This window comes from Girardinichthys multiradiatus, chromosome 21, assembly GCF_021462225.1.
Source record: "Girardinichthys multiradiatus isolate DD_20200921_A chromosome 21, DD_fGirMul_XY1, whole genome shotgun sequence".
In the NCBI taxonomy this organism is placed as follows: Eukaryota; Metazoa; Chordata; class Actinopteri; order Cyprinodontiformes; family Goodeidae; genus Girardinichthys; species Girardinichthys multiradiatus.
This window is the reverse complement of record NC_061813.1, coordinates 42,132,519-42,157,784: the sequence shown is the minus strand read 5'-3', so window position 1 is coordinate 42,157,784 and position 25,266 is coordinate 42,132,519. Positions and strand designations below refer to the sequence as shown.

Genomic DNA, 25,266 nt, shown 5'->3' with positions numbered 1-25,266 from the left:
GTGAAACTGATTTAGGGTCTGAAGTGACTCAGGGTGAAACTGGTTTAGGGTCTGAAGTGACTCAGGGTGAAACTGATTTAGGGTCTGAAGTGACTCAGGATGAAACTGATTTAGGGTCTGAAGTGACTCAGGGTGAAACTGGTTTAGGGTCTGAAGTGACTCAGGGTGAAAATGATTTAGGGTCTGAAGTGACTCAGGGTGAAACTGATTTAGGGTCTGAAGTGACTCAGGGTGAAACTGATTTAGAGCATGAGGTGACTCAGGGTGAAATTGATTTAGAGCCTGAGGTGGCTCAGGGTGAAACTGATTTAGAGCCTGAGGTGACTCAGTGTGAAACTTATTTAGGGTCTGAAGTGACTCAGGGTGAAACTTATTTAGGGTCTGAAGTGACTCAGGGTGAAACTGATTTAGAGCCTGAGGTGACTCAGGGTGAAACTGATTTAGAGCCTGAGGTGACTCAGGGTGAAACTGATTTAGAGCCTGAGGTGACTCAGTGTGAAAATGATTTAGGGTCTGAAGTGACTCAGTGTGAAACTTATTTAGGGTCTGAAGTGACTCAGGGTGAAACTTATTTAGGGTCTGAAGTGACTCAGGGTGAAACTGGTTTAGGGTCTGATGTGACTCAGGGTGAAAGTGATTTAGGGTCTGAGGTGACTCAGGGTGAAACTGATTTAGAGCCTGAGGTGACTCAGGGTGAAACTGATTTAGAGCCTGAGGTGACTCAGTGTGAAAATGATTTAGGGTCTGAAGTGACTCAGGGTGAAACTTATTTAGGGTCTGAAGTGACTCAGGGTGAAACTGATTTAGGGTCTGAAGTGACTCAGGGTGAAACTGGTTTAGGGTCTGATGTGACTCAGGGTGAAAGTGATTTAGGGTCTGAGGTGACTCAGGGTGAAACTGATTTAGAGCCTGAGGTGACTCAGTGTGAAAATGATTTAGGGTCTGAAGTGACTCAGGGTGAAACTTATTTAGGGTCTGAAGTGACTCAGGGTGAAACTGATTTAGGGTCTGAAGTGACTCAGGGTGAAACTGGTTTAGGGTCTGATGTGACTCAGGGTGAAACTGATTCAGGGTCTGAAGTGACTCAGGGTGAAACTGGTTTAGGGTCTGAAGTGACTTAGGGTGAAACTGGTTTACAGCCTGATGTGACTCAGGGTGAAACTGATTTAGGGTCTGAAGTGACTCAGGGTGAAACTGGTTTACAGCTTGATGTGACTCAGTGTGAAACTGATTTAGAGCCTGATGTTACGTGGGGTTAAACTGGTTTAGAGCCAGATGTAAGTTAGGGTTAAACCTAACAAGTCACTTGTAAGCCAGAGTCATGTACAGTTTAAAGCTTGTTGGACAAAATGACAGGCAGATGATTTTGTATGGGTTTCATGGTAACTAAGAGGTTGTGTGCACTATTTTAACCTCCAGAAACCATAGTTGTTAGCATCTAAACTTGAACAAAAAACAAAATAAAAAGAAGACCAAGGCTTGAACTGAAGGTTAAATATGTAAGATTGAGCTGGACAATTTCCCAAAATAAAGAACTTGTCTGAGAATTCTGCTGATTGTTTCTTTCTGGAGTCTCAAGGTTTTCAGTGATGTTTGTGTGTACATCCATGACACACTGTAACCAGCAGCTTCCCACACAGAGTCCTGGTGGCTTTTAGCGAGTTGTTCATAAAATCCGGTCTGTGAGGAGGTACCAGAACCTGACAGAATCAGGATCTTCAGAATGAAGGGAGTTTATTGGCACACTGACCAAGTTGGTCTACCACAGATGAGACGATTTATTCTTCTTCTTTGCTTTAGTTTCAACTCATCAAATTTACAACACAAAAAACAACGAGACAACAAAGTGACACAAGGTGAGAAATGCTGAAGGTCTGTCAGTGTGTCCATGCTCACTGTCGGATGGTTCAGTCAAACAAGGCAGTGCAAAAAACACTTTCCACTTCCTCCCCCTCTTCCTCTCCACCTTCAATCAGTAGTGGTCCTCCTCCTCCGCCTGTCAGACTGTAGCAGAAGAAGGAGGTTTTGGTCCAGGCTAAGCAGAGTTCAGGTACTCCAGAGCCACTTCATAGCAAAATTTATACTGTTCCTGTGGAGACACACATATAATTAATATATTGTAATCTAAAACATTAGAACAAACATAATAGCAATAACAAGTTGAAAACCGACATGATGATCAATGATCAGAACACCTGGTTTAATGATTTCACTTATGAACTAACTCAGAATTATGTTAATTACGTTAATAACAGTCAGTTTACATATGAGCCAAAACACAAAAAGTGTGCTGCAGCCAAGGGTCGTTTTTAGGGTCTCCAAACATTGGGGGCTTTAGCCCAAATCCAAAATATTTAGATTTCAATAAGACAATTTATAGGTAATTTAAAGTTAAAATAATATAGGACATATTGTACCAGTTCTCTGTCTCAGCTGGTTTTAGACTGAATGTAAATTATTGTGAATCAAACAAAAAAGGTTTACAATAATTTTACTTTTAATTTTTGTTAGAAGCTGAATGAAGGACAAGGAGAAACAGAGTTTAGTCCTGATGAAAAACCATTTTACTGAAGCAAATAATGACACATTTTGAGGTATTTAGAAAAAAACGTAATCTGAATTTTTGCTGACAAAAGTTTTTCTTAAACTCAGATATTTACTCAGGACCAGATAAATGTGCTTCTTTTCTCATCTACATAAATGATCTTTTTAAACTTTATTCTCGTCAAAGTGTTTCACTCCTGAGGCTCCGTTGTCTTTATTCTTATATTTCAAAAAAACAAAACTGGTATAAAGTTGATTTTCTTAAATCTTAGTCAAATTTTAAAATCCTAAAACACATTTATTTATTTTATTATGCCAAGAGGTTTTGAAAGATTTTATTAAAATTGTTCCTTCTTTTATGAACCTGTTCTCTTTTATCGCCATCTTTTCAGCACTTTATTCCACTTCTGGAGAAATTTGTCCTGCCAAAAATAATAAAAGAAACATTTTTCAGTTCTTACTATTAAACACTTTGAGAGGAAAGGATGTTAAGTTGTGGTGTTTAAAATATAGCATAGAGCCTCATCCTGGACCTTATCAGGACTAATATTACAGTTATTAATAACAGGATACATATGGTATGTATGTCTCACCTTCAGTAAAACTCTATCCTTGTTTAATTAGTTTATATAATATTTCATGTGTAATTCAGAAAAATAAAATAGTTAACTAATTAATGGTCCACCTGTGATGAACTATGATTTATTTCTTAATTATTCTGCATCTTTAAACCCAGAGCTGCATGTTTAGAATCAGCACAGAAGATATGAAAGAGAAGATGGAGGTTTACTTTCTACTACGTCTTACTGGAACCAGGAGATATTTTCCTGGTTTATTGAGCAACACCTGGTTCTGTCTACATGTAGAACTGGACTATAAGACTGGCTGCAGCCATCAGATGATCTGAAGGACCTTTAAATGTGTTCAGCTACGTTAGGATTAAATGATTTTATTGTGACTGAAGTAAAGGACCAGATATTTTCACATTATGATGCAAATCCCACTAGAAGCTCACAGAGAAGGTTGCTGCTGTTTTCTATCACGGATCATTTAACTTCACCTGTAGCTCAGGTGAAAGTTCCTCATCATGACCCTGAAGATGCTCATTAGAGTGAACCTCCACCTCATGTCTTGCTGGGTGAATCAGTGATTATCTGTAACTTACAATTAGTCCATCCTGAGTCAGCATTCAGGTTTCACCACCATCTTCTCCTGGGTTAAACCGCTCTGCCTCCACCTGTTCCTGAACACACCCACCAGCCTCCCTCTCTCCAGCTGGCTCCATGGTTGCTCTGAAATGATCTCTGTTCGAGGCGCTCAGTGTAACTTTTCAGGTAATGAAGGAGGCAGGTCGACTTGGAGTAAACTGCTGTCTCTGGCTGTACGCGTAGTTGTGCATTCGTGTTGCTGCGAGTGCACAAATAGCTAATTTTTGTCTTCTCCTTTTAACTCATTGTCAGGTTAGGTGGAGCGGGACGTGATTATATGGAACACAATTGAAAAAATCTGATTGTTTTTAAATAAAAACTGAAGTCCATTACCATGTTGTGGCTGCATCTTTTTAATACTTCTACATTTCGTCTATCAAGAAGTCCGGGGTTATTCAGAAAACATCCGGGGTTTTAGCCCCAGAAGCCCAGGTGCAACTACGCGCCTGCTGCAGCCATGCATAACCGATTAAGGCCAGAATTATTCATTCCCCTGGCAGATTCAGAATCTGTGGAGGGAGGTAAAGATTAGGGTGATGGAAAGGAGGTCTTTCATCCTTAAAGACTTGGAGCACATCACCAAAGATAAATGATCAGAACACCAGAGGAACCATACAGAAAGCTGCCGAGCTGTTACAAGAAGGGTGTTACTGCTGTGATGCTAATAAGGATTTTTATATTTATTATTGAAATGAGGATAAATACATTTTTTTTTAAATGGTTTAATTTTCTTCTGAGAACAAACTGCACTATATAGTGCAAGTAGCATGGTGGTGAAGTGGCAAGAAGGTTCTGGGTTTGAATCCTGGATGGCGTTTGAAGGGCTCAAGTTATCTCGGCGTGTTTGTGGGTTCTCTTGCGTGCCGTAGTTTCATCCTGCACTCCCAAAACTTGATTGTTGGCTTTGATGAGGTGCTCTCTCTACTTTACCCATAGGCCTGAGTGTGTGCATGGATGATCCTCCTGAGATGGAATAGAGACTTGTCCAGGGTGTCCCTTACTTCTCACACAATGACCTTTGCCCCCCGAGATAAGCACCAGAGATGGATGGATGGATGGATGGATGGATGGATGGATGGATGGATGGATGGACGATAGAGATGGATGGGTGGATGGTGCAGGAGTCTCTAATGAATGTTTCATATGTGAGAAACTGAGCTGTTAACTTTTCAGGAACACCAGCAGTCCTGCTGCAGTTCATTTCCTGTGTCTCTGAAGGTCCATCCCATAAACAAACATCCATCTGTAACTCAGGTCAGCCCAGCTGAACATTTATCAGCAGCTGTTAATGTTAAATTAAAAGCCCAAAAAAGGGAGGAGTAAACTTGAAAATATTTAAAGTGCTGCTTTAAAACCTCAGAAATGTTTACTTAGTTTATTCTTGTAGGAAGTAATTACTCAGTATAAATATGAGAGACATAGAGCTGTATTTGTACCTGCATGTTTACTCTAATGTACTTATGAGTACACGTGTAGCTGTGTAAATGTGTTACTAGAGACTGACTTAAAAAGGGCAAGTGATCTTTTCATTAGTTGAGTAGAGAATAAACATATAGACCAATTAGGCTTACGCTCCTTTCTATTCAGGTTAGGTATTCATGTACATAAAAGTACTTTAATACAGATGCACATGTTGGAAGTCCGAAGTTCAGCTGAACTCAGAACTGATTCTATTTAAAGTAGCAGGGAAACAAGAAATACATGTGATTCATTTTACCAGTAGGTCCACCATGTTTGGTTTGTTGTTTCTGAGCGTCTTCACGGCATGAAAGACATCAACACAGCGCTGTTGTCGCAACATCTCACACACGATACTGACGCTGCAGAAGACGCCGCTGCGACCCCCGCCGTTCCTAACAGACAGAGTTCAGGTGGAGACGAGAAGAGGTGAGATGAGGACAGGTACAATAGAACATCAGCTACTCCTCTTTCTAACCACTAGATGGAGACAAACCATAACTGAAGACAAATGCAACCCTTAAGTACTACAGCGGCATCATCAGTGTGAACACATGCAGTACAGTGTAGTTCAGTGTATAGTATAGTGTCTAGTATGGAGTGTAGTACTATGTAGTACATTGAGTAGTACAAGGTGTGGTATGGTGTAGTACTGTGTACTACCTCGTGTATTAACAATGTGTTGCGGTGTAATACATTCCTAGTACTCTCTGTAATACAGTATAGTACTGTATAATGCAGTGTGTAGTACGAACATTACAGTGTGTAGTATAGTGTGTAGTAGTGTGTAGTAAAGAGTGTTGTACTGCATGTAGCCTTACAGGCAGTGGACAACAGTGCGTCCCTCGCCGCCGTCGTACTCCTCTTGCCATTTGTCCACCTGGTGGACAAGTTTGAGGAAGGAGCGCTTGGAGACGGGTGTGTCGCGGTACATCGGCCAGCCCAGGAACTGGAACTGCTGCACCATGCGGTACCCGTCCTGCGGCTGGAGGACAGAGAGGAGGCAGACAAAGAAACAGAAAGGAAACGTGAGCAGACGGAGGCAGGGAGGAGAAAAACAGCCGAACGTTGATTGGAGCAGACAGGGAGGAGAAAGGCTTTAAATCAAACACACTCAGAGCTCAATCCAAGCTGCTTCAACGAGGCGGGCGGAGAACTGAGTCTGGATCAAATACAGCAGATATTTGGTGAGACGCAGGGAGGAAACGAATAACAAATCAAATGCTGTGAAATGTAAACTCAGCCAGACGCGGAGGTGAAGAGGTTTAAATCAAACACTTTCTGATCTAAATTTGGTGAAATAGGAAGTTAGGATCAAACAGCTGAACTTTATCACACAGCAGCAAAACAGGCTGTGAATATCTGAGGGCATAAAGAGGCTTAAAATCCAACAGATCCACAGTGAGGGAGGTGGATTAACTCTGCTGATAACCATCAATAAATAACATCAGACATGCAAACAGATATCTGCTGGAGCAAGATAACCGGCTTCTGCTCCTCATTATCAGCTGCAGTCCCACCACTGATCAACCTTTAATGAAGACCTGATCCCAGATACAGACCTCAGGTGGAAAATAAACTCTACCTGACTCTGACCCCTCCCCCTGACCAAATATGGTCACTTGTGGCTCCAAATCACCAACAGGATGATGTAGAGTAGAAGAACCAAAGCGGACCTGCATAAACCTGCTGATGTTTAACTGGTGGGAACGAGGCATTCAGGGCAGTTTGGATTCAGTTCAATTTAATAAAACTTTATTTGTCTCCAAAGGGCAATTTAAGGGCACAATGAAGCAAGCTAGTTCATAAACACATAAAAAATGTTAAAATATACACTTATGTCCATTCAACATATACATTCATACTGGCAAATACATTGTAGGTACATACTTGCATCCATAAACCTTGCAGCCATCCATATAAATATGCGGGACAGGAGCGTTACTTCAGAGTTAGAAAGAAGTACAGCTTTGTGGTAGAGCTACAACACTCAACTTTACAGAACTAACGGGTCCCAAGGACCCAAAACTATCCTCTGGAGCTGGACATCTGTCTCATTGGGGACGCTCAGAGAGGTGAAGGTGTGAAATACAAACGCACCCTGGCTGTGTTGTAGATCCTAAAGATGCGGCTGATGACATCCTCCTCCAGATCTGCAGAAACAAACTCCACCTGCAGGGAGCCGAGGCGGTGGAGGCCATTCTCCGGCCAGTACTGAGGGCACAGCTGAAACACAGAGACCTCCATTAATCATCTCAAGTTCTTCTCTTGAAAGTCTCCAAAGCTCTGACTTTTCCAGGACATTCTCTTCACTCAACAATGATCTATCACCCTCTGATCAGCGATTATTAACTGGAATCCAGACGAGGACAACAGGATGTTCTTATTGTTCTGGTCTGACTACATGTTCCTACAAGATGGGTCTGAGGTGAAAATGTTCCTCATGTAGATCCTACAGTCTATACTAGACCTCAGTGCAGCCTTTGATGCTCTTGAGCACAGATTGGAATCTCTGAAAAAGTCTCGATGCGGTTCACACATATCTGCTTTTAAACATGACGCTTCAACCAAAAGTTAGGATTTACAGCGTTGTTCCACAAGGCTCAGTCTTAGGCCACATGTTTATGAGTGGTGTCATTAGGAGACACAGCAGTCATCTTCACAGCCACGCAGAAGACACATTCCAAGTCATGGATGGCAGAGAACGTTCTTTCATGACATTTGATTGCATTAAAATGTTAGAAGGAACATGTTGCTTTATCTAAAGAATAATGCCAGAATTCTCAGTCCAATGCAGAGACCCGAACACATGCTTTTAGAACATGTAGAACCGATTACTGTGATACTTTCTGATGTTCCTAAGAAGGTCACAGCTCCACTCCAGGTGGTAGAAGCTGCAGGAACACTGCGGAGGACTAGAAAGAACACTGCAATCGCTGAAAAATGTCTGCATTGGGTACCTGTGAGTTTTACAAATGGACCTGAACTGGTTCTAATGGTTTCCCTGATTTGGTTTGACCTTCCTGACCCTGTCAAACTCCCAGTTCGGAGAAACATCTTCTCTTCGTAGCTCAAGTTTAAAAGAGAAACTCACAGGGAGGATCTCCAGCCTTCCTGCACACCTGGAGCCAAGTGTTGGTTTATGGCAAATAATCATATTTGATTTTTTCTGATCATTTGGTTCTGTTATTATTTAAATAGATTGAAATGGTTTTTAGGAACATATTCATCATATTATTAAAGAACATTCTTGTTTATGTCCATCTCTGCTGTTCTCTTCCTTCTGACGGGGACTAAGTTTCCTCGGTTTTAGCTGGTCCTTTGGGTGGGGTTCTGTGTGAATGGATGCTTGGTCCTTTATTGTTAACGGGTCTGTTCAACACTAACTGCATGAAAACTCTGATTGATTGATAGATACGTTCAGGTGAGCTAACCTGTGCAGGGTCCACGTCGTTCAGCATCACAATGGACGTGCAGTGGTAGTCCAGGACCAGACGCCAGAAGTCCTTCACTGTGTTGGGCAAAGGATGCTGGGTAACGATAAAGGCCGATGGCTGCTTGTAGCTCTGCAACACACACCAAATATGGTCATTTAGAGAAAAGGAAGTGAAGTAATACAGGTAACACAGGTCTCACTCACAGACACCATGTGGCACTGTGAGAACCTTTGCCAAAAGCAACATTTGGGGATGTTGTCCTCTCCGTGGGACAGAACTCTGTCGGGCTCAACACCTGGTTCTTGAATCAGTGTCAGAACCAGGTCTGGGACATAGGTTGGTGACTGATGTGTATCTAAGGCATCTGGATCTCTTCCTCCCTGTCTAGAACCTTCCACAGTCCCTCACTTAACTATAGAAACTCTCATCATCTTTTTGGCTTTGATCTGTTTTTAATAATGTGATATGGTACCAGTACCAGAACTGGAAAAGTCTAAAAACCAGCAACCAAATAAAAACCTTCTGTTAATGCCTCAGAAAATGTCATAGGCGCTGCAGTCTTCTCTTGGCAAGCAGTTCTGTTTTTCAACAAGCACCGGTCAGTTGGGTCGCAGACATAAAACAGCTGAGGTCATGTGACCTGTCTCACAGTCACATGACTCCTGTGAGTGTGCGTTACGTACGTCCATGAGCGCAGCGTTGATGTAGTTGGAGCTTTCTCCGTCAATGGTGATGAGGAACGGCAGGCAGCGGTCCGGAGGCAGCACGTCCATGCAGCGGTTCTTCTCGTGGTTTCTAGGCAACAGGGCGATGCTGCAGTCCTCCACGCGCAGAGTGGGCGTGACCATGTTGAGGGTCTGAGCATGTGCAGCACAGAAGCGGCAGATGTTCAACCAGAAAGCATTTATTAAAACAGATTCGGTGACATACTGAATGTTTTGGACATTTGGACTTGATGTAAGAATTATGTGTATTTTTATCTTTGATAAGTAAACCTTAAATCCTAATTCTACCAATACAGAACATCGTTATGTTTTACATTTCTATTTTATTATTATGATATATTATTTTCATTCATAATAAAAAATGAACTTATTGTATTTTGAACTTCTATCTAATCTTAAATATAAGTTTGTCTTTATAATTTTCTTAAGTCTTAATATTTAGTGAAGTTTAGTCAGATACATATTTTAATTTATTATAAAGTTTCAGAAAAAATAGCCATTAAAACTATTGTGAAACTCAGATATGAATATGTTGGCAATAAGGTAATTTATATTAAATGCTATTCTAAAAATAATAATAGGCTAAACTGATGATTGATTAGTGCCTAGTAATGATAAAGCATCAACGTTTTGTGTGTAATGGCATTTTTATTTTGGCTGATTCTTTCTCTGTTCCTGCAGCTCCTGAAACATCAGATGAAGCTCCTGGTCCATACGTTACCCTGAACTCCTCTTTGATCTGACAGGAGTTGGTCTGGGGATCCAATCGGTTCATCTCGTAGTAAACTGATCGCAGCTGATTGGCTGGGATGGCGGTGTTGCCGCAGAGGCACGCCTCCAGGATGGCGTCGTGTATGAAGACGTACTGCTCCTGTGGACACAGAGAGAGAGCGTCATGGAGGAGCTCTTCCTCCAGCAGAGTGACTGACAGCAGGGCGGCTGCTGAAATGTCACGTCATGAATGATTTATGTCGACACCCGGCAGCAGGAGGAGGAGGAGTGACATTAAAAGTTAGAGGAAGGCCGTGATCCTTCTGTCACATCCTGTCAGTTGGACAACATGAGGACCTTTAAAAAATAAGAGCAGTCTGCAGAGTTTCAGGGAATTCAAAGTCAACCTGATGCCTAAATATTTTCATCTTCATCTCCCGTTTCTTCTGATTGGTCAATATTCTAATGATTGTGACTTGAGGTCCAGGCTTGGCGTCAGGTTAAACGAAGTAGTAAAAACTGTGTGTGTGTGTGTGTGTACCTCAGTTTGGACCATGTTGACCCGTCGTGCCCTCAGCTCTCGGACACAGTTGTAGATGTCGACCACGCCCTCTCTCTCCGCCATGTCCAGCATGATGTCAATCACGATGAAGCAGCCTGTTCGTCCCGCTCCCGCACTAGACCAAACACACACACACCTATTTTGACCACACAGGTGAAGCTCCGCCAGAAGAACCTACCATCATCTGTGACCAATTATCAACACTAAGGTCAGGAAGAGGTCAGACCTGCAGTGGACCACAGTGGGGCCAGCGGTGGGCGGAGTCTTGGCTTTGACACAACGGATGAAGCCCAGAAGTCCGGTGGCGTGCAGCGGGACGCCATGATCGGGCCAGCCGGTGAAATGAAACTGACGGATCTCCCTTATCTCGGCCACACCCCTCTGAAAAAGGACGGCACAGATCAGAGACCAACTTTATATGTAGTCGTCCTCCTCTTCATCATTATTTCTGATTCTCCTGGATGCATAGGTTCATCATCAATATACCATCATCATCTTCACAGTCCTCGTCAACATCTTCACCATCATCATCACAGTCATCATTATCTTTATGATCACCATATACCTCAACATCTTCATCTTCTTTATCCTCATTATCACCAGCCTCATACAAATTAATGATAATCATATTATTCTTCATCACCTTCATCATCATCAGTCCCCATCATGATTCTCTTCTTTCTCACCATCATTTTCAGGACCTTCAACAGTTTCATCATCATCCTGAACCTCCTCTTCGTCTTGAGGTATCTCACCTTTTCCACAGCGAAGGTCCGGATCACGTACTCCGACAGCAGCTGCGTCTCGATCAGCGTCACCTTCATGTCTCCGTAGATCTCTGTGTCATCGGGCCAGTACTTACAGCACTTCACCTGCACACACATGCAGCCCGACACGTAGTCGTTGATTAATCAATATCCCAAACAGCTGATCGAGGCTCCGCCCTCTCATCATTAACAAACGATCTCTGTGTCACCACGACAACCAGCCAGGTGAGCAGAGACAGATCAGCTCTACATCTCTGTGTGTGTGTGTGTGTGTGTGTGTTTATGCTGGGGAAAGACAGAGGAAGATAATCAGCCTGATATCTCCCAGAATCCCACTGTGCAGAGCTGCCTATGAGGCCCGGTAGATCCCTGGTGCCTTGTGGGTAATAAAAGCTGGAAGGCTCTGATCTCAGGTTAAATCCTCCAATTTCTGGGGAAATGAGTTGGGTTTTATCCTCCTCTGTGCAGATTGAAGCTGAGCGGCGCCGAGGCTTCAGAACCTCCCAACACATCTGAGGTGGATTATATGGTTGTGGCATTGTGGTGATTACTGAACACTGACCCAAACATGTCTAGTTGTTCTTTCCACATAACCAGCAGCAACAAAGTTCTGACTGGTTCGGTTTAATAATTGGGTCAATTCCAGTGAGGTTCAGCACCAGTTTGTTCATCAGAACAGGATAAAGAACTATTGGTTCTGTCCTGAAGCTTCGCCTCCTTGTGATGGCAGAGGTATAAAGCACCCGAACAGAACCATCAAGCTGTTGAGGTCCTGAGAGAAGCTGTTCTGTCCATTTGTGTAAAACACATAGGTGAGCGATACCCAGCAATAGACTGTTAAATCAGAAGTGAACAGACAGTTAGAACTGATCCTCCTGTTCCTCGCAGCTAGATGCTGCATGAAGCAGTTTAAAACTAAAGGTTAGTAGAGTTAACACCTTGGTGATGTTGGGGATTTAGTCACTTCCTGCAAGAGTTTGTAGGACGGAGAGTCCAGCAAAGAATAAGATCACCAACAGTCTGGACCACAGGCATGCAGCATAGGTCAGGGCTGAGATAGCTGAATATTGCTAAGGTCAAAGATCGCTGGTTGATGGATCACATTAAAGGAACATGTGGAGTTCCCCAGGGCTCCAATCTCGGTCCTCTCCTTCACTTCATCATCATCATCATCATCATCATGTCTGTGCTTGTTCCAGGATCCAAAATGAGATCGATCTGCTGAGAGGCTGTCACACACACAGTCTGTCAGTGTGTGCTTACTCCAAACTGCTGCCCATTGCTCTGAGCCACAGGTTTCTGCAGAAATTAACCCAGCAGTAGCAGCAGTGTGTGCAGACGTGACAGAGGCACTCTGGGAAATGAAGTCCCAAACTTCATCAGGCAGAAAAACATAAGCAGATGGTCTGAATAATCAACAGACTCACCCGGCCCACCTCCACCAGGTTGGTTACCATCACAATGGCTGCCGTGTTCTCCTGCCACACCATCCTCCAGAAGTCGTAGACCGTCTCCTGCATGGGCCCTGACACACACCAACAGGCCAGGTAAACACAGATCACATCAACATGAAGTATGACGACGCAGGAGACACAGGATCATGTTAATCACTGTTTACAGTCTTTGTTTCCACAAATTAATAAGTTTGTGCTCATTTATTCATGTTTTACAATTTGCAGACACACACACACACACAACTGCCTGAGTGGTTTATTTGGGGGATGAGTTTCTACCCACAGAGCTGAGTTTTTGTGTGCATTGTAAATGTCTGCCGTTGTGGTGCCCCCTGTGGTTACACCAGGTAACTACTTTAGATTTTGCTCTTTAACCCGGAAATCTGAGCGCTTTCAACACGTTTACATCGATGTTTTTCTGTCTTTTGAAGCTGCTAAACAGACATGAGACACACAAGGACGAGTGTCTCACCTTGTGTAGCGATGTAGTGATTGGGCCTGTGGTAACCCTGAGAGAGAAGGAACAGAATGAAAACTCATTCAAATACCTCAGCAACTGAGCAAAAGCTGGAAAATTAGAAACACTTTATTGGATTTATTGTAACAAACAGAAAAACTCATCTGTGATCATTACTGAAGCAACGTCAACAGAGTAAGAGCTGAAGTTTAGAGTTTTTATTCTCAGTTGTGGGGTTTGGTCAGGTTTTTCAGCACAATAACTCATTTCATTAAAAATGTCTTAATCAGGTGATTAAAAGTTGGAATTTATTCATTTAAAATGTGAGGAACGAAGAAACGGAAGCAAACTGATCTTTACTCACATCCACGTAGTTCGCATTAATGTAGTCTGAGCCGCCGTCTCCATCCTGAGGCTGCAGACGCACACGAGAGTGATCGTCTAACACACACACACACACACACACACACACACACACACACACCAAGGGAGCATTAATTGTTGTGCTCACCGTCACTATGAAGCTCAACACAATCAGAGCTAATTACCTTCCACTGAATTAAAGATCTATTAACAAATTAATAATCTCTTAATTAGATTCAGTTGAACGATAGAAACACTCAGTCTGAGTGAGAGATGCCCAAACAAATTCTGGGCATTTAATTACATCTAATTAAACTCATTTAATACAAAACTCAAAATAAAGAGCAGATTGGTCTCTCAGGGGCCCCCGACAGTTTGGGGCCAATGACACAATGTGTTGTAAAGACTGATCTGAGGGCAGTTTAATCTTCAAGTAGACCCCATCTCCTCTGATCGGGCTCTCTCCTACAAATTACCAGAGTAAGAACTTCAGAAATCCAGGAGTAGTGGTCATCTAGACCTTCAGGTGGGACATTGGGATCTCAGTATCTCCTCCTCATTAACGCGTCTCGTAAAAGAACGTCGGATCCGTCTGCATGATTGGACTGAATTGACTATTTTGCTAAAGGCGGCGTTTAGACAATAGGTGTTGTTCAATCACGCTTTATAAATAAACTGAATGGACACTTTTCCAGTTTCAGGAAGGACCTTTCTGAAAACATCATTCTCTGCTGTAGTCCTACTTTTTGTGATGAAGCCCACGTCTCCAGCCTGTCTCGTAACATATGAGCCCCATCTGGGACCTTCAGCACCAACCAAGGCCCAAACATGAGCTCCTCTGACACAGAAATGAATAGTTAAGTGACGTAGTCCTCCTCTTACTTATGGGGCCTGTATCAAAAGCCTGCTCCTGTAATAGCTGGGCCCGATCTGGGCCACTCAGGACCAAACACGGCCAGAACATGAGCTCCACACATTGGTTCAATGTGTAGAATGTGCTCCACAAACATCTGTGCTACATCTGGACCACTCAACACTAACCAAGACCCTAATGTGTCCGCTGTTCGCTGACTCTCTCAAACCCAGAATCAGAACAACAAATAATCCGTCCTTACAGGCGATGATGTTGCCGTATCGGTTCTTCATGCGGTTCTCGTCCTTCTTGGCTGAGTCCCATGGAGCTGACTGTCCCTCAAAGAAGCTCTGTTGGAACATAGAGTTTGGAACAGTTTGTTAGAGATAACTGCAGCTATGAGGACCATGAATAATGCAAAAGGTGTGTTTGATTTGCTGCTTGGTGCCTCCCTTCATGGACAAAACACATGATTAAGTTCAATTAGGAGACTGAGGCTGTGAGGGAATCTGAAACACTCAGAGATTCAGACCAATCCAGGTTCAACATTTCAATTCTTAAAACACACACAAACCTACACACACACACACACACACGGATATCTGTACCGTCTCACACTGTGTGTATGTGTGTGAACGTCTCCCACTTTGATCCACGGCAGTCTCCTGAGTCGCTCATTAAAACGCCAGCAGACAAATGAATGTGTGTGACAGCCGTCTAACAGCTTCAGACATCCATCAAACTGTAAGGTGAGCAACACGCACACACACACACACACTACACACAGACACACTACACACACACACACACAAGCACACACACACATTGGTTACAGCAAGGAACAAAGAGAGGAAAAACGAAAACAGAGCAAAGAATGGAACTAATGAGTGCTGGCAAAACCTCCCCTCCGTCTATTCGCTGCCCCCTGTGTGTAGTCTGTGTGTGTGTAGTCTGTGTGTGTGTGTAGTCTGTGTGTGTGTGTAGTCTGTGTGTGTGTGTAGTCTGTGTGTGTGTGTGTGTAGTCTGTGTGTGTGTGGTCTGTGTGTAGTCTGTGTGTGTGTAGTCTGTGTGTGTGTGTAGTCTGTGTGTGTGTGTAGTCTGTGTGTGTGTGTAGTCTGTGTGTGTGTGTGTGTGTAGTCTGTGTGTGTGTGGTCTGTGTGTGTAGTCTGTGCGTGTGTAGTCTGCGTGTGTAGTCTGTGTGTGTGTGTAGTCTGTGTGTGTGTAGTCTGTGTGTGTGTAGTCTGTGTGTGTAGTCTGTGTGTGTGTGTAGTCTGTGTGTGTGTGTAGTCTGTGTGTGTGTGTAGTCTGTGTGTAGTCTGTGTGTGTGTAGTCTGTGTGTGTGTAGTCTGTGTGTGTGTGTAGTCTGTGTGTAGTCTGTGTGTGTGTAGTCTGTGTGTAGTCTGTGTGTGTGTGTGTAGTCTGTGTGTGTGTAGTCTGTGTGTAGTCTGTGTGTAGTCTGTGTGTGTGTGTAGTCTGTGTGTGTGTAGTCTGTGTGTGTGTGTAGTCTGTGTGTGTGTAGTCTGTGTGTGTAGTCTGTGTGTGTGTAGTCTGTGTGTGTGTAGTCTGTGTGTAGTCTGTGTGTGTGTAGTCTGTGTGTGTGTAGTCTGTGTGTGTGTAGTCTGTGTGTAGTCTGTGTGTGTGTAGTCTGTGTGTGTGTAGTCTGTGTGTGTGTGTAGTCTGTGTGTGTGTGTAGTCTGTGTGTAGTCTGTGTGTGTAGTCTGTGTGTGTGTAGTCTGTGTGTGTGTGTAGTCTGTGTGTGTGTGTAGTCTGTGTGTAGTCTGTGTGTGTAGTCTGTGTGTGTGTAGTCTGTGTGTAGTCTGTGTGTGTAGTCTGTGTGTGTGTGTAGTCTGTGTGTGTAGTCTGTGTGTGTAGTCTGTGTGTGTGTAGTCTGTGTGTGTGTGTAGTCTGTGTGTAGTCTGTGTGTGTAGTCTGTGTGTGTGTAGTCTGTGTGTGTGTGTAGTCTGTGTGTGTAGTCTGTGTGTGTGTAGTCTGTGTGTGTGTAGTCTGTGTGTGTAGTCTGTGTGTGTGTAGTCTGTGTGTGTGTAGTCTGTGTGTGTGTAGTCTGTGTGTGTGTAGTCTGTGTGTGTAGTCTGTGTGTAGTCTGTGTGTGTGTAGTCTGTGTGTGTAGTCTGTGTGTGTGTAGTCTGTGTGTGTGTGTAGTCTGTGTGTGTGTAGTCTGTGTGTGTGTGTAGTCTGTGTGTGTAGTCTGTGTGTGTGTAGTCTGTGTGTGTGTAGTCTGTGTGTGTGTAGTCTGTGTGTAGTCTGTGTGTGTGTAGTCTGTGTGTGTAGTCTGTGTGTGTGTAGTCTGTGTGTGTGTGTAGTCTGTGTGTGTGTAGTCTGTGTGTGTGTGTAGTCTGTGTGTGTAGTCTGTGTGTGTGTAGTCTGTGTGTGTGTGTAGTCTGTGTGTGTGTGTAGTCTGTGTGTGTGTAGTCTGTGTGTGTGTGTAGTCTCTGTGTGTGTAGTCTGTGTGTGTGTAGTTTGTGTGTGTGTGTAGTCTGTGTGTGTGTAGTCTGTGTGTGTGTAGTCTGTGTGTGTGTAGTCTGTGTGTGTGTGTGTAGTCTGTGTATGTGTGTGTGTAGTCTGTGAGTGTGTGTAGTCTGTGTGTGTGTGTAGTCTGTGTGTGTGTGTGTAGTCTGTGAGTGTGTGTAGTCTGTGTGTGTGTGTGTGTAGTCTGTGTATGTGTGTAGTCTGTGTGTGTGTGTAGTCTGTGTGTGTGTGTGTAGTCTGTGTGTGTGTGTGTGTAGTCTATGTGTGTGTGTAGTCTGTGTGTGTGTGTAGTCTGTGTGTGTGTGTAGTCTGTGTGTATTCTGTGTGTGTGTGTAGTCTGTGTGTATTCTGTGTGTGTGTGTAGTCTGTGTGTGTGTGTGTAGTCTGTGTGTGTGTAGTCTGTGTGTGTGTGTGTAGTCTGTGTGTGTGTGTAGTCTGTGTGTATTCTGTGTGTGTGTGTAGTCTGTGTGTGTGTGTGTAGTCTGTGTGTGTGTAGTCTGTGTGTGTGTGTGTGTGTAGTCTGTGTGTGTGTGTAGTCTGTGTTTGTGTGTAGTCTGTGTGTGTGTAGTCTGTGTGTGTGTGTAGTCTGTGTGTATTCTGTGTGTGTGTGCAGTCTGTGTGTGTGTGTGGTAGTCTGTGTTGTAGTGTATCTGTGTGTGTATTCTGTGTGTGTGTAGTCTGTGTGTGGTGATTCTGTGTGTGTGTGTAGTCTGTGTGTGTGTGTAGTCTGTGGGTATTCTGTGTGTGTGTGTAGTCTGTGTGTGTGTGTGTGTGTGTAGTCTGTGTGTGTGTGTGTAGTCTGTGTGTGTGTGTAGTCTGTGTGTGTGTGTGTAGTCTGTGTGTGTGTGTAGTCTGTGTGTGTGTGTGTTGTGTGTATCTGTGTGTGTGTGTGTAGTCTGTGTGTGTGTGTGTGTGTGTGTAGTCTGTGTGTGTGTGTGTAGTCTGTGTGTGTGTGTGTAGTCTGTGTGTTTGTGTGTGTGTGTGTGTATTCTGTGTGTGTGTGTAGTCTGTGTGTGTGTGTGTAGTTGTGTGTATTCTGTGTGTGTGTGTAGTCTGTGTGTGTGTGTGTAGTCTGTGTGTGTGTGTGTGTGTGTGTGTGTAGTCTGTGTGTGTGTGTGTAGTCTGTGTGTGTGTGTGTGTAGTCTGTGTGTGTGTGTGTGTGTAGTCTGTGTGTATTCTGTGTGTGTGTGTAGTCTGTGTGTGTGTGTGTAGTCTGTGTGTATTCTGTGTGTGTGTGTAGTCTGTGTGTGTGTGTGTAGTCTGTGTTTGTGTGTAGTCTGTGTGTAGTCTGTGTGTGTGTGTAGTCTGTGTGTGTGTGTAGTCTGTGTGTATTCTGTGTGTGTGTGTAGTCTGTGTGTGTGTGTGTAGTCTGTGTTTGTGTGTAGTCTGTGTGTATTCTGTGTGTGTGTGTAGTCTGTGTGTGTGTGTGTAGTCTGTGTGTGTGTGTGTAGTCTGTGTGTGTGTGTGTGTGTAGTCTGTGTGTGTGTAGTCTGTGTTTGTGTGTAGTCTGTGTGTGTGTGTAGTCTGTGTGTGTGTGTAGTCTGTGTGTATTCTGTGTGTGTGTGTAGTCTGTGTGTGTGTGTAGTCTGTGTTTGTGTGTAGTCTGTGTGTATTCTGTGTGTGTGTGTGTGTGTAGTCTGTGTGTGTGTGTAGTCTGTGTGTGTGTGTAGTCTGTGTGTGTGTGTAGTCTGTGTGTGTGTGTAGTCTGTGTGTATTCTGTGTGTGTGTGTGTGTGTAGTCTGTGTGTGTGTGTAGTCTGTGTTTGTGTGTAGTCTGTGTGTGTGTGTAGTCTGTGTGTGTGTGTAGTCTGTGTGTAGTCTGTGTGTGTGTGTAGTCTGTGTGTATTCTCTGTGTGTGTGTAGTCTGTGTGTGTGTGTGTAGTCTGTGTTTGTGTGTAGTCTGTGTGTGTGTGTAGTCTGTGTGTGTGTGTAGTCTGTGTGTATTCTGTGTGTGTGTGTAGTCTCTGTGTGTGTGTGTAGTCTGTGTGTGTGTAGTCTGTGTGTGTGTGTGTAGTCTGTGTGTATTCTGTGTGTGTGTGTAGTCTGTGTGTGTTTGTGTAGTCTGTGTGTTGGTGTGTGTAGTCTGTGTGTATTCTGTGTGTGTAGTCTGTGTGTGTGTGTGTGTAGTCTGTGTGTGTGTGTAGTCTGTGTGTATTCTGTGTGTGTGTGTAGTCTGTGTGTGTGTGTAGTCTGTGTGTGTGTGTAGTCTGTGTGTGTGTGTAGTCTGTGTGTGTGTGTAGTCTGTGTGTGTGTGTAGTCTGTGTGTATTCTGTGTGTGTGTGTAGTCTGTGTGTATTCTGTGTGTGTGTGTAGTCTGTGTGTGTGTGTAGTCTGTGTGTGTGTGTGTAGTCTGTGTGTGTGTGTAGTCTGTGTGTATTCTCTGTGTGTGTGTGTAGTCTGTGTGTGTGTAGTCTGTGTGTGTGTGTAGTCTGTGTGTGTGTGTGTGTAGTCTGTGTGTGTGTGTGTAGTCTGTGAGTGTGTGTAGTCTGTGTGTGTGTGTGTGTAGTCTGTGAGTGTGTGTAGTCTGTGTGTGTAGTCTGTGTGTGTGTGTAGTCTGTGTGTGTGTGTGTGTAGTCTGTGTGTGTGTGTGTGTGTGTAGTCTGTGTGTGTGTGTGTGTAGTCTGTGTGTGTGTGTAGTCTGTGTGTGTGTGTAGTCTGTGTGTGTGTGTGTGTAGTCTGTGTGTGTGTATTCTGTGTGTGTGTGTAGTCTGTGTGTGTGTAGTCTGTGTGTGTGTGTGTGTAGTCTGTGTATGTGTGTAGTCTGTGTGTGTGTGTAGTCTGTGTGTGTGTGTAGTCTGTGTGTATTCTGTGTGTGTGTGTAGTCTGTGTGTATTCTGTGTGTGTGTGTAGTCTGTGTGTGTGTGTGTGTAGTCTGTGTGTGTGTAGTCTGTGTGTGTGTGTGTAGTCTGTGTGTGTGTGTAGTCTGTGTGTGTGTGTGTGTAGTCTGTGTGTGTGTGTGTGTGTGTAGTCTGTGTGTGTGTGTAGTCTGTGTGTGTGTGTAGTCTGTGTGTGTGTGTAGTCTGTGTGTGTGTGTGTAGTCTGTGTGTGTGTATTCTGTGTGTGTGTGTAGTCTGTGTGTGTGTAGTCTGTGTGTGTGTGTGTGTAGTCTGTGTATGTGTGTAGTCTGTGTGTGTGTGTAGTCTGTGTGTGTGTGTAGTCTGTGTGTATTCTGTGTGTGTGTGTAGTCTGTGTGTATTCTGTGTGTGTGTGTAGTCTGTGTGTGTGTGTGTGTAGTCTGTGTGTGTGTAGTCTGTGTGTGTGTGTGTAGTCTGTGTGTGTGTGTATTCTGTGTGTGTGTGTAGTCTGTGTGTGTGTGTGTAGTCTGTGTGTGTGTAGTCTGTGTGTGTGTGTAGTCTGTGTGTGTGTGTGTAGTCTGTGTGTGTGTAGTCTGTGTGTATTCTGTGTGTGTGTGTAGTCTGTGTGTGTGTGTGTAGTCTGTGTGTGTGTGTATTCTGTGTGTGTGTGTGTAGTCTGTGTGTGTGTGTGTAGTCTGTGTGTGTGTGTGTAGTCTGTGTGTGTGTGTATTCTGTGTGTGTGTGTAGTCTGTGTGTGTGTGTAGTCTGTGTGTGTGTATTCTGTGTGTGTGTGTAGTCTGTGTGTGTGTGTGTAGTCTGTGTGTGTGTGTAGTCTGTGTGTATTCTGTGTGTGTGTGTAGTCTGTGTGTGTGTGTGTAGTCTGTGTGTGTTTGTGTAGTCTGTGTGTGTATTATCTGTGTGTGTGTGTCTGTGTGTGGGTGTAGTCTGTGTTTGTGTGTAGTCTGTGTATTCTGGTGGTGTGTGGTTAGTGGCTGTGTGTAGTACTGTGTGTGTGTGTAGGTCTGTGTGTGTGTGTAGTCTGTGTTTTGTGTGTGATAGTCTGTGTGTATGTGTGTGTGTGTAGTCCTTGTGTGTGTGTGTAGTCTGGTGTGTATGCCGCTTGTGGTAGTGTGTGTATTCTGTTGTGTGTGTAGTCTGTGTGGTGTTGTGTTAGTCTGTGTGTTTGTGTGTCGTCTGTGTGTGTATTCTGTCTGTGTGTGTAGTCTGTGTGTAGGTGTGTGTGTCCTGTGTGTGGTAGAGTCTGTGTTGGTGTGTAAGTCTGGTGTGCTGGTGTAGTCTGTGTGTGTATTCTGTGTGTGTGTAGTCTGTGTGTGTGTAGTCTGTGTGTGTAGTCTGTGTGTGTGTGTAGTCTGTGTGTGTGTGTGTAGTTGTGTGTGTGTGTGTCTGTGTGTATTCTGTGTGTGTGTGTAGTCTGTGTGTGTGTGTGTCTGTGTGTGTGTGTAGTCTGTGTGTGTGTGTAGTCTGTGTGTAGTCTGTGTGTGTGTGTAGTCTGTGTGTGTGTGTAGTCTGTGTGTGTGTGTGTTCTGTGTGTGTGTGTGTGTGTGTAGTCTGTGTGTGTGTGTAGTCTGTGTGTTTTGTGTGTGTGTGTGTGTAGTCTGTGTGTGTGTGTAGTCTGTGTGTGTGTGTAGTCTGTGTGTGTGTGTGTAGTCTGTGTGTATTCTGTGTGTGTGTGTAGTCTGTGTGTGTGTGTAGTCTGTGTGTGTGTGTAGTCTGTGTGTGTGTGTGTAGTCTGTGTGTGTGTGTAGTCTGTGTGTAGTCTGTGTGTGTGTGTAGTCTGTGTGTGTGTAGTCTGTGTGTGTGTGTAGTCTGTGTGTGTGTGTAGTCTGTGTGTGTGTAGTCTGTGTGTGTGTGTAGTCTGTGTGTGTAGTCTGTGTGTGTGTAGTCTGTGTGTGTGTGTGTAGTCTGTGTGTAGTCTGTGTGTGTGTGTAGTCTGTGTGTGTGTAGTCTGTGTGTAGTGTGTGTGTGTGTGGTAGTCTGTTGTGTGTGTAGTCTGTGTGTGTGTAGTCTGTGTGTGTGTAGTCTGTGTGTGTGTAGTCTGTGTGTGTGTAGTCTGTGTGTGTAGTCTGTGTGTGTGTAGTCTGTGTGTGTGTGTAGTCTGTGTGTGTATTCTGTGTGTGTGTAGTCTGTGTGTGTGTAGTCTGTGTGTGTGTAGTCTGTGTGTGTGTAGTCTGTGTGTGTAGTCTGTGTGTGTAGTCTGTGTGTGTGTAGTCTGTGTGTGTGTAGTCTGTGTGTGTGTGTGTAGTCTGTGTGTGTGTGTAGTCTGTGTGTGTGTAGTCTGTGTGTGTGTGTAGTCTGTGTGTAGTCTGTGTGTGGTAGTCTGTGGTAGTCTGTGTGTGTAGTCTGTGTGTGTTGTAGTCTGTGTGTGTGTAGTCTGTGTGTGTGTGTAGTCTGTGTGTGTGTAGTCTGTGTGTGTGTGTAGTCTGTGTGTGTGTAGTCTGTGTGTGTGTAGTCTGTGTGTGTGTAGTCTGTGTGTGTGTGTGTGTGTGTAGTCTGTGTGTGTGTAGTCTGTGTGTGTGTAGTCTGTGTGTAGTCTGTGTGTGTGTAGTCTGTGTGTGTGTAGTCTGTGTGTGTGTAGTCTGTGTGTGTGTAGTCTGTGTGTGTGTAGTCTGTGTGTGTGTAGTCTGTGTGTGTGTAGTCTGTGTGTGTATTCTGTGTGTGTGTGTAGTCTGTGTGTGTGTGTGTAGTCTGTGTGTGTAGTCTGTGTGTGTGTGTAGTCTGTGTGTGTGTGTAGTCTGTGTGTGTGTAGTGTGTGTGTGTCTGTGTGTGTAGTCTGTGTGTGTGTAGTTTGTGTGTGTGTAGTGTGTGTGTATTCTGTGTGTGTGTGTAGTCTGTGTGTGTGTGTGTGTAGTCTGTGTGTGTGTAGTCTGTGTGTGTGTGTGTAGTCTGTGTGTGTGTGTATTCTGTGTGTGTGTAGTCTGTGTGTGTGTGTAGTCTGTGTGTGTGTGTGTCTGTGTGTGTGTGTGTAGTCTGTGTGTGTGTTGTCTGTGTGTGTGTGTAGTCTGTGTGTAGTGTGTGTGTGTGTAGTCTGTGTGTTGTGTGTGTGTGTGTGTATTCTGTGTGTGTGTGTAGTCTGTGTGTGTGTGTGTGTAGTCTGTGTGTGTGTGTATTCTGTGTGTGTGTGTAGTCTGTGTGTGTGTGTAGTCTGTGTGTGTGTGTAGTCTGTGTGTGTGTGTAGTCTGTGTGTGTGTGTGTGTGTGTGTGTGTATTCTGTGTGTGTGTGTGTGTGTGTAGTCTGTGTGTGTGTGTAGTCTGTGTGTGTGTGTAGTCTGTGTGTGTGTGTAGTCTGTGTGTGTGTGTAGTCTGTGTGTATTCTGTGTGTGTGTGTAGTCTGTGTGTGTGTGTGTAGTCTGTGTTTGTGTGTAGTCTGTGTGTGTGTGTAGTCTGTGTGTGTGTGTAGTCTGTGTGTATTCTGTGTGTGTGTGTAGTCTGTGTGTGTGTGTGTAGTCTGTGTGTATTCTGTGTGTGTGTGTAGTCTGTGTGTGTTGTGTGTGTGTAGTCTGTGTGTGTATGTGTGGTGATGTGTATGTGTGTGTGTGTGTAGTCTGTGTGTGTGTGTAGTCTGTGTGTGTGTGTTGTGTCTGTGTGTGTGTTGTGTGTGTGTGTCTGTGTGTGTGTAGTCTGTGTGTGTGTGTAGTCTGTGTGTGTGTGTAGTCTGTGTGTGTGTGTGTAGTCTGTGTGTGTGTGTGTAGTCTGTGTGTATTCTGTGTGTGTGTAGTCTGTGTGTGTGTAGTCTGTGTGTGTGTAGTCTGTGTGTGTGTGTCTGTGTGTGTGTTGTGTGTGTAGTCTGTGTGTGTGTAGTCTGTGTGTGTGTAGTCTGTGTGTGTGTGTGTAGTCTGTGTGTGTGTGTAGTCTGTGTGTATTCTGTGTGTGTGTGTAGTCTGTGTGTGTGTGTAGTCTGTGTGTGTGTGTAGTCTGTGTGTGTGTGTGTAGTCTGTGTGTGTGTAGTCTGTGTGTATTCTCTGTGTGTGTGTGTAGTCTGTGTGTGTGTAGTCTGTGTGTGTGTAGTCTGTGTGTGTGTGGTCTGTGTGTGTGTGTGTGTGTAGTCTGTGTGTGTGTAGTCTGTGTGTGTGTGTGTCTGTGTGTGTGTGTAGTCTGTGTGTGTGTGTGTAGTCTGTGTGTGTGTAGTCTGTGTGTGTGTATTGTGTGTGTGTGTGTAGTCTGTGTGTGTGTAGTCTGTGTGTGTGTGTAGTCTGTGTGTGTGTGTAGTCTGTGTGTATTCTGTGTGTGTGTGTAGTCTGTGTGTGTGTGTGTAGTCTGTGTGTGTGTGTAGTCTGTGTGTGTTGTGTGTCTGTGTGTGTAGTCTGTGTGTGTGTAGTCTGTGTGTGTGTGTAGTCTGTGTGTAGTCTGTGTGTGTGTGTGTGTGTAGTCTGTGTGTATTCTGTTTGTGTGTGTGTGTAGTCTGTGTGTGTGTGTAGTGTGTGTGTAGTCTGTGTGTGTGTGTGTAGTCTGTGTGTGTGTAGTCTGTGTGTGTGTGTCTGTGTGTGTGTGTAGTCTGTGTGTGTGTAGTCTGTGTGTGTGTGTGTAGTCTGTGTGTGTGTAGTCTGTGTGTGTGTAGTCTGTGTGTGTGTGTGTAGTGTGTGTGTAGTCTGTGTGTGTGTAGTCTGTGTGTGTGTGTAGTCTGTGTGTGTGTAGTCTGTGTGTGTGTGTAGTCTGTGTGTGTGTGTGTGTGTAGTCTGTGTGTGTGTGTAGTCTGTGTGTGTGTGTGTTGTCTGTGTGTGTGTAGTCTGTGTGTGTGTAGTCTGTGTGTGTGTAGTCTGTGTGTGTGTAGTCTGTGTGTGTGTGTGTAGTCTGTGTGTGTGTAGTCTGTGTGTGTAGTCTGTGTGTGTGTAGTCTGTGTGTGTGTAGTCTGTGTGTGTGTAGTCTGTGTGTGTAGTCTGTGTGTGTGTGTAGTCTGTGTGTGTAGTCTGTGTGTGTGTAGTCTGTGTGTGTGTGTAGTCTGTGTGTGTGTGTGTGTGTTGTGTGTGTGTAGTCTGTGTGTGTGTGTAGTCTGTGTGTGTGTGTAGTCTGTGTGTGTGTGTAGTCTGTGTGTGTGTAGTCTGTGTGTGTGTGTAGTCTGTGTGTAGTCTGTGTGTGTGTAGTCTGTGTGTAGTCTGTGTGTGTGTAGTCTGTGTGTAGTCTGTGTGTAGTCTGTGTGTGTGTAGTCTGTGTGTGTGTAGTCTGTGTGTGTGTAGTCTGTGTGTGTATTCTGTGTGTGTGTAGTCTGTGTGTGTGTGTAGTCTGTGTGTGTGTGTAGTCTGTGTGTGTGTGAGTGTGTGTGTGTGTGTAGTCTGTGTGTGTAGTCTGTGTGTGTGTAGTCTGTGTGTGTGTGTAGTCTGTGTGTAGTCTGTGTGTGTGTAGTCTGTGTGTAGTCTGTGTGTAGTCTGTGTGTGTGTAGTCTGTGTGTGTGTAGTCTGTGTGTGTGTAGTCTGTGTGTGTATTCTGTGTG

At 44.2% G+C, this 25,266-nt stretch overlaps 1 protein-coding gene across 1 annotated transcript in view; it reads right to left on the bottom strand.

Annotated features, from left to right (window-relative positions):
- Positions 1-1,749: 1,749 nt before the first annotated feature.
- LOC124858044 (receptor-type tyrosine-protein phosphatase mu-like) overlaps positions 1,750-25,266 on the bottom strand; it is a 174,168-nt gene continuing 150,651 nt past the window's right edge. Inside the window, exons 25-38 of the mRNA XM_047349761.1 lie at positions 14,802-14,889; positions 13,688-13,764; positions 13,339-13,375; positions 12,840-12,937; positions 11,401-11,517; positions 10,872-11,026; positions 10,625-10,760; positions 10,094-10,243; positions 9,331-9,504; positions 8,645-8,776; positions 7,311-7,436; positions 6,032-6,195; positions 5,470-5,605; positions 1,750-2,089 (exon numbers count right to left, since the gene is read on the bottom strand). Coding sequence (XP_047205717.1) covers positions 2,036-2,089; positions 5,470-5,605; positions 6,032-6,195; positions 7,311-7,436; positions 8,645-8,776; positions 9,331-9,504; positions 10,094-10,243; positions 10,625-10,760; positions 10,872-11,026; positions 11,401-11,517; positions 12,840-12,937; positions 13,339-13,375; positions 13,688-13,764; positions 14,802-14,889 — 1,644 coding nt within the window. The 3' untranslated portion in view covers positions 1,750-2,035. The remainder of the gene's footprint in view (positions 2,090-5,469; positions 5,606-6,031; positions 6,196-7,310; positions 7,437-8,644; positions 8,777-9,330; positions 9,505-10,093; positions 10,244-10,624; positions 10,761-10,871; positions 11,027-11,400; positions 11,518-12,839; positions 12,938-13,338; positions 13,376-13,687; positions 13,765-14,801; positions 14,890-25,266) is intronic.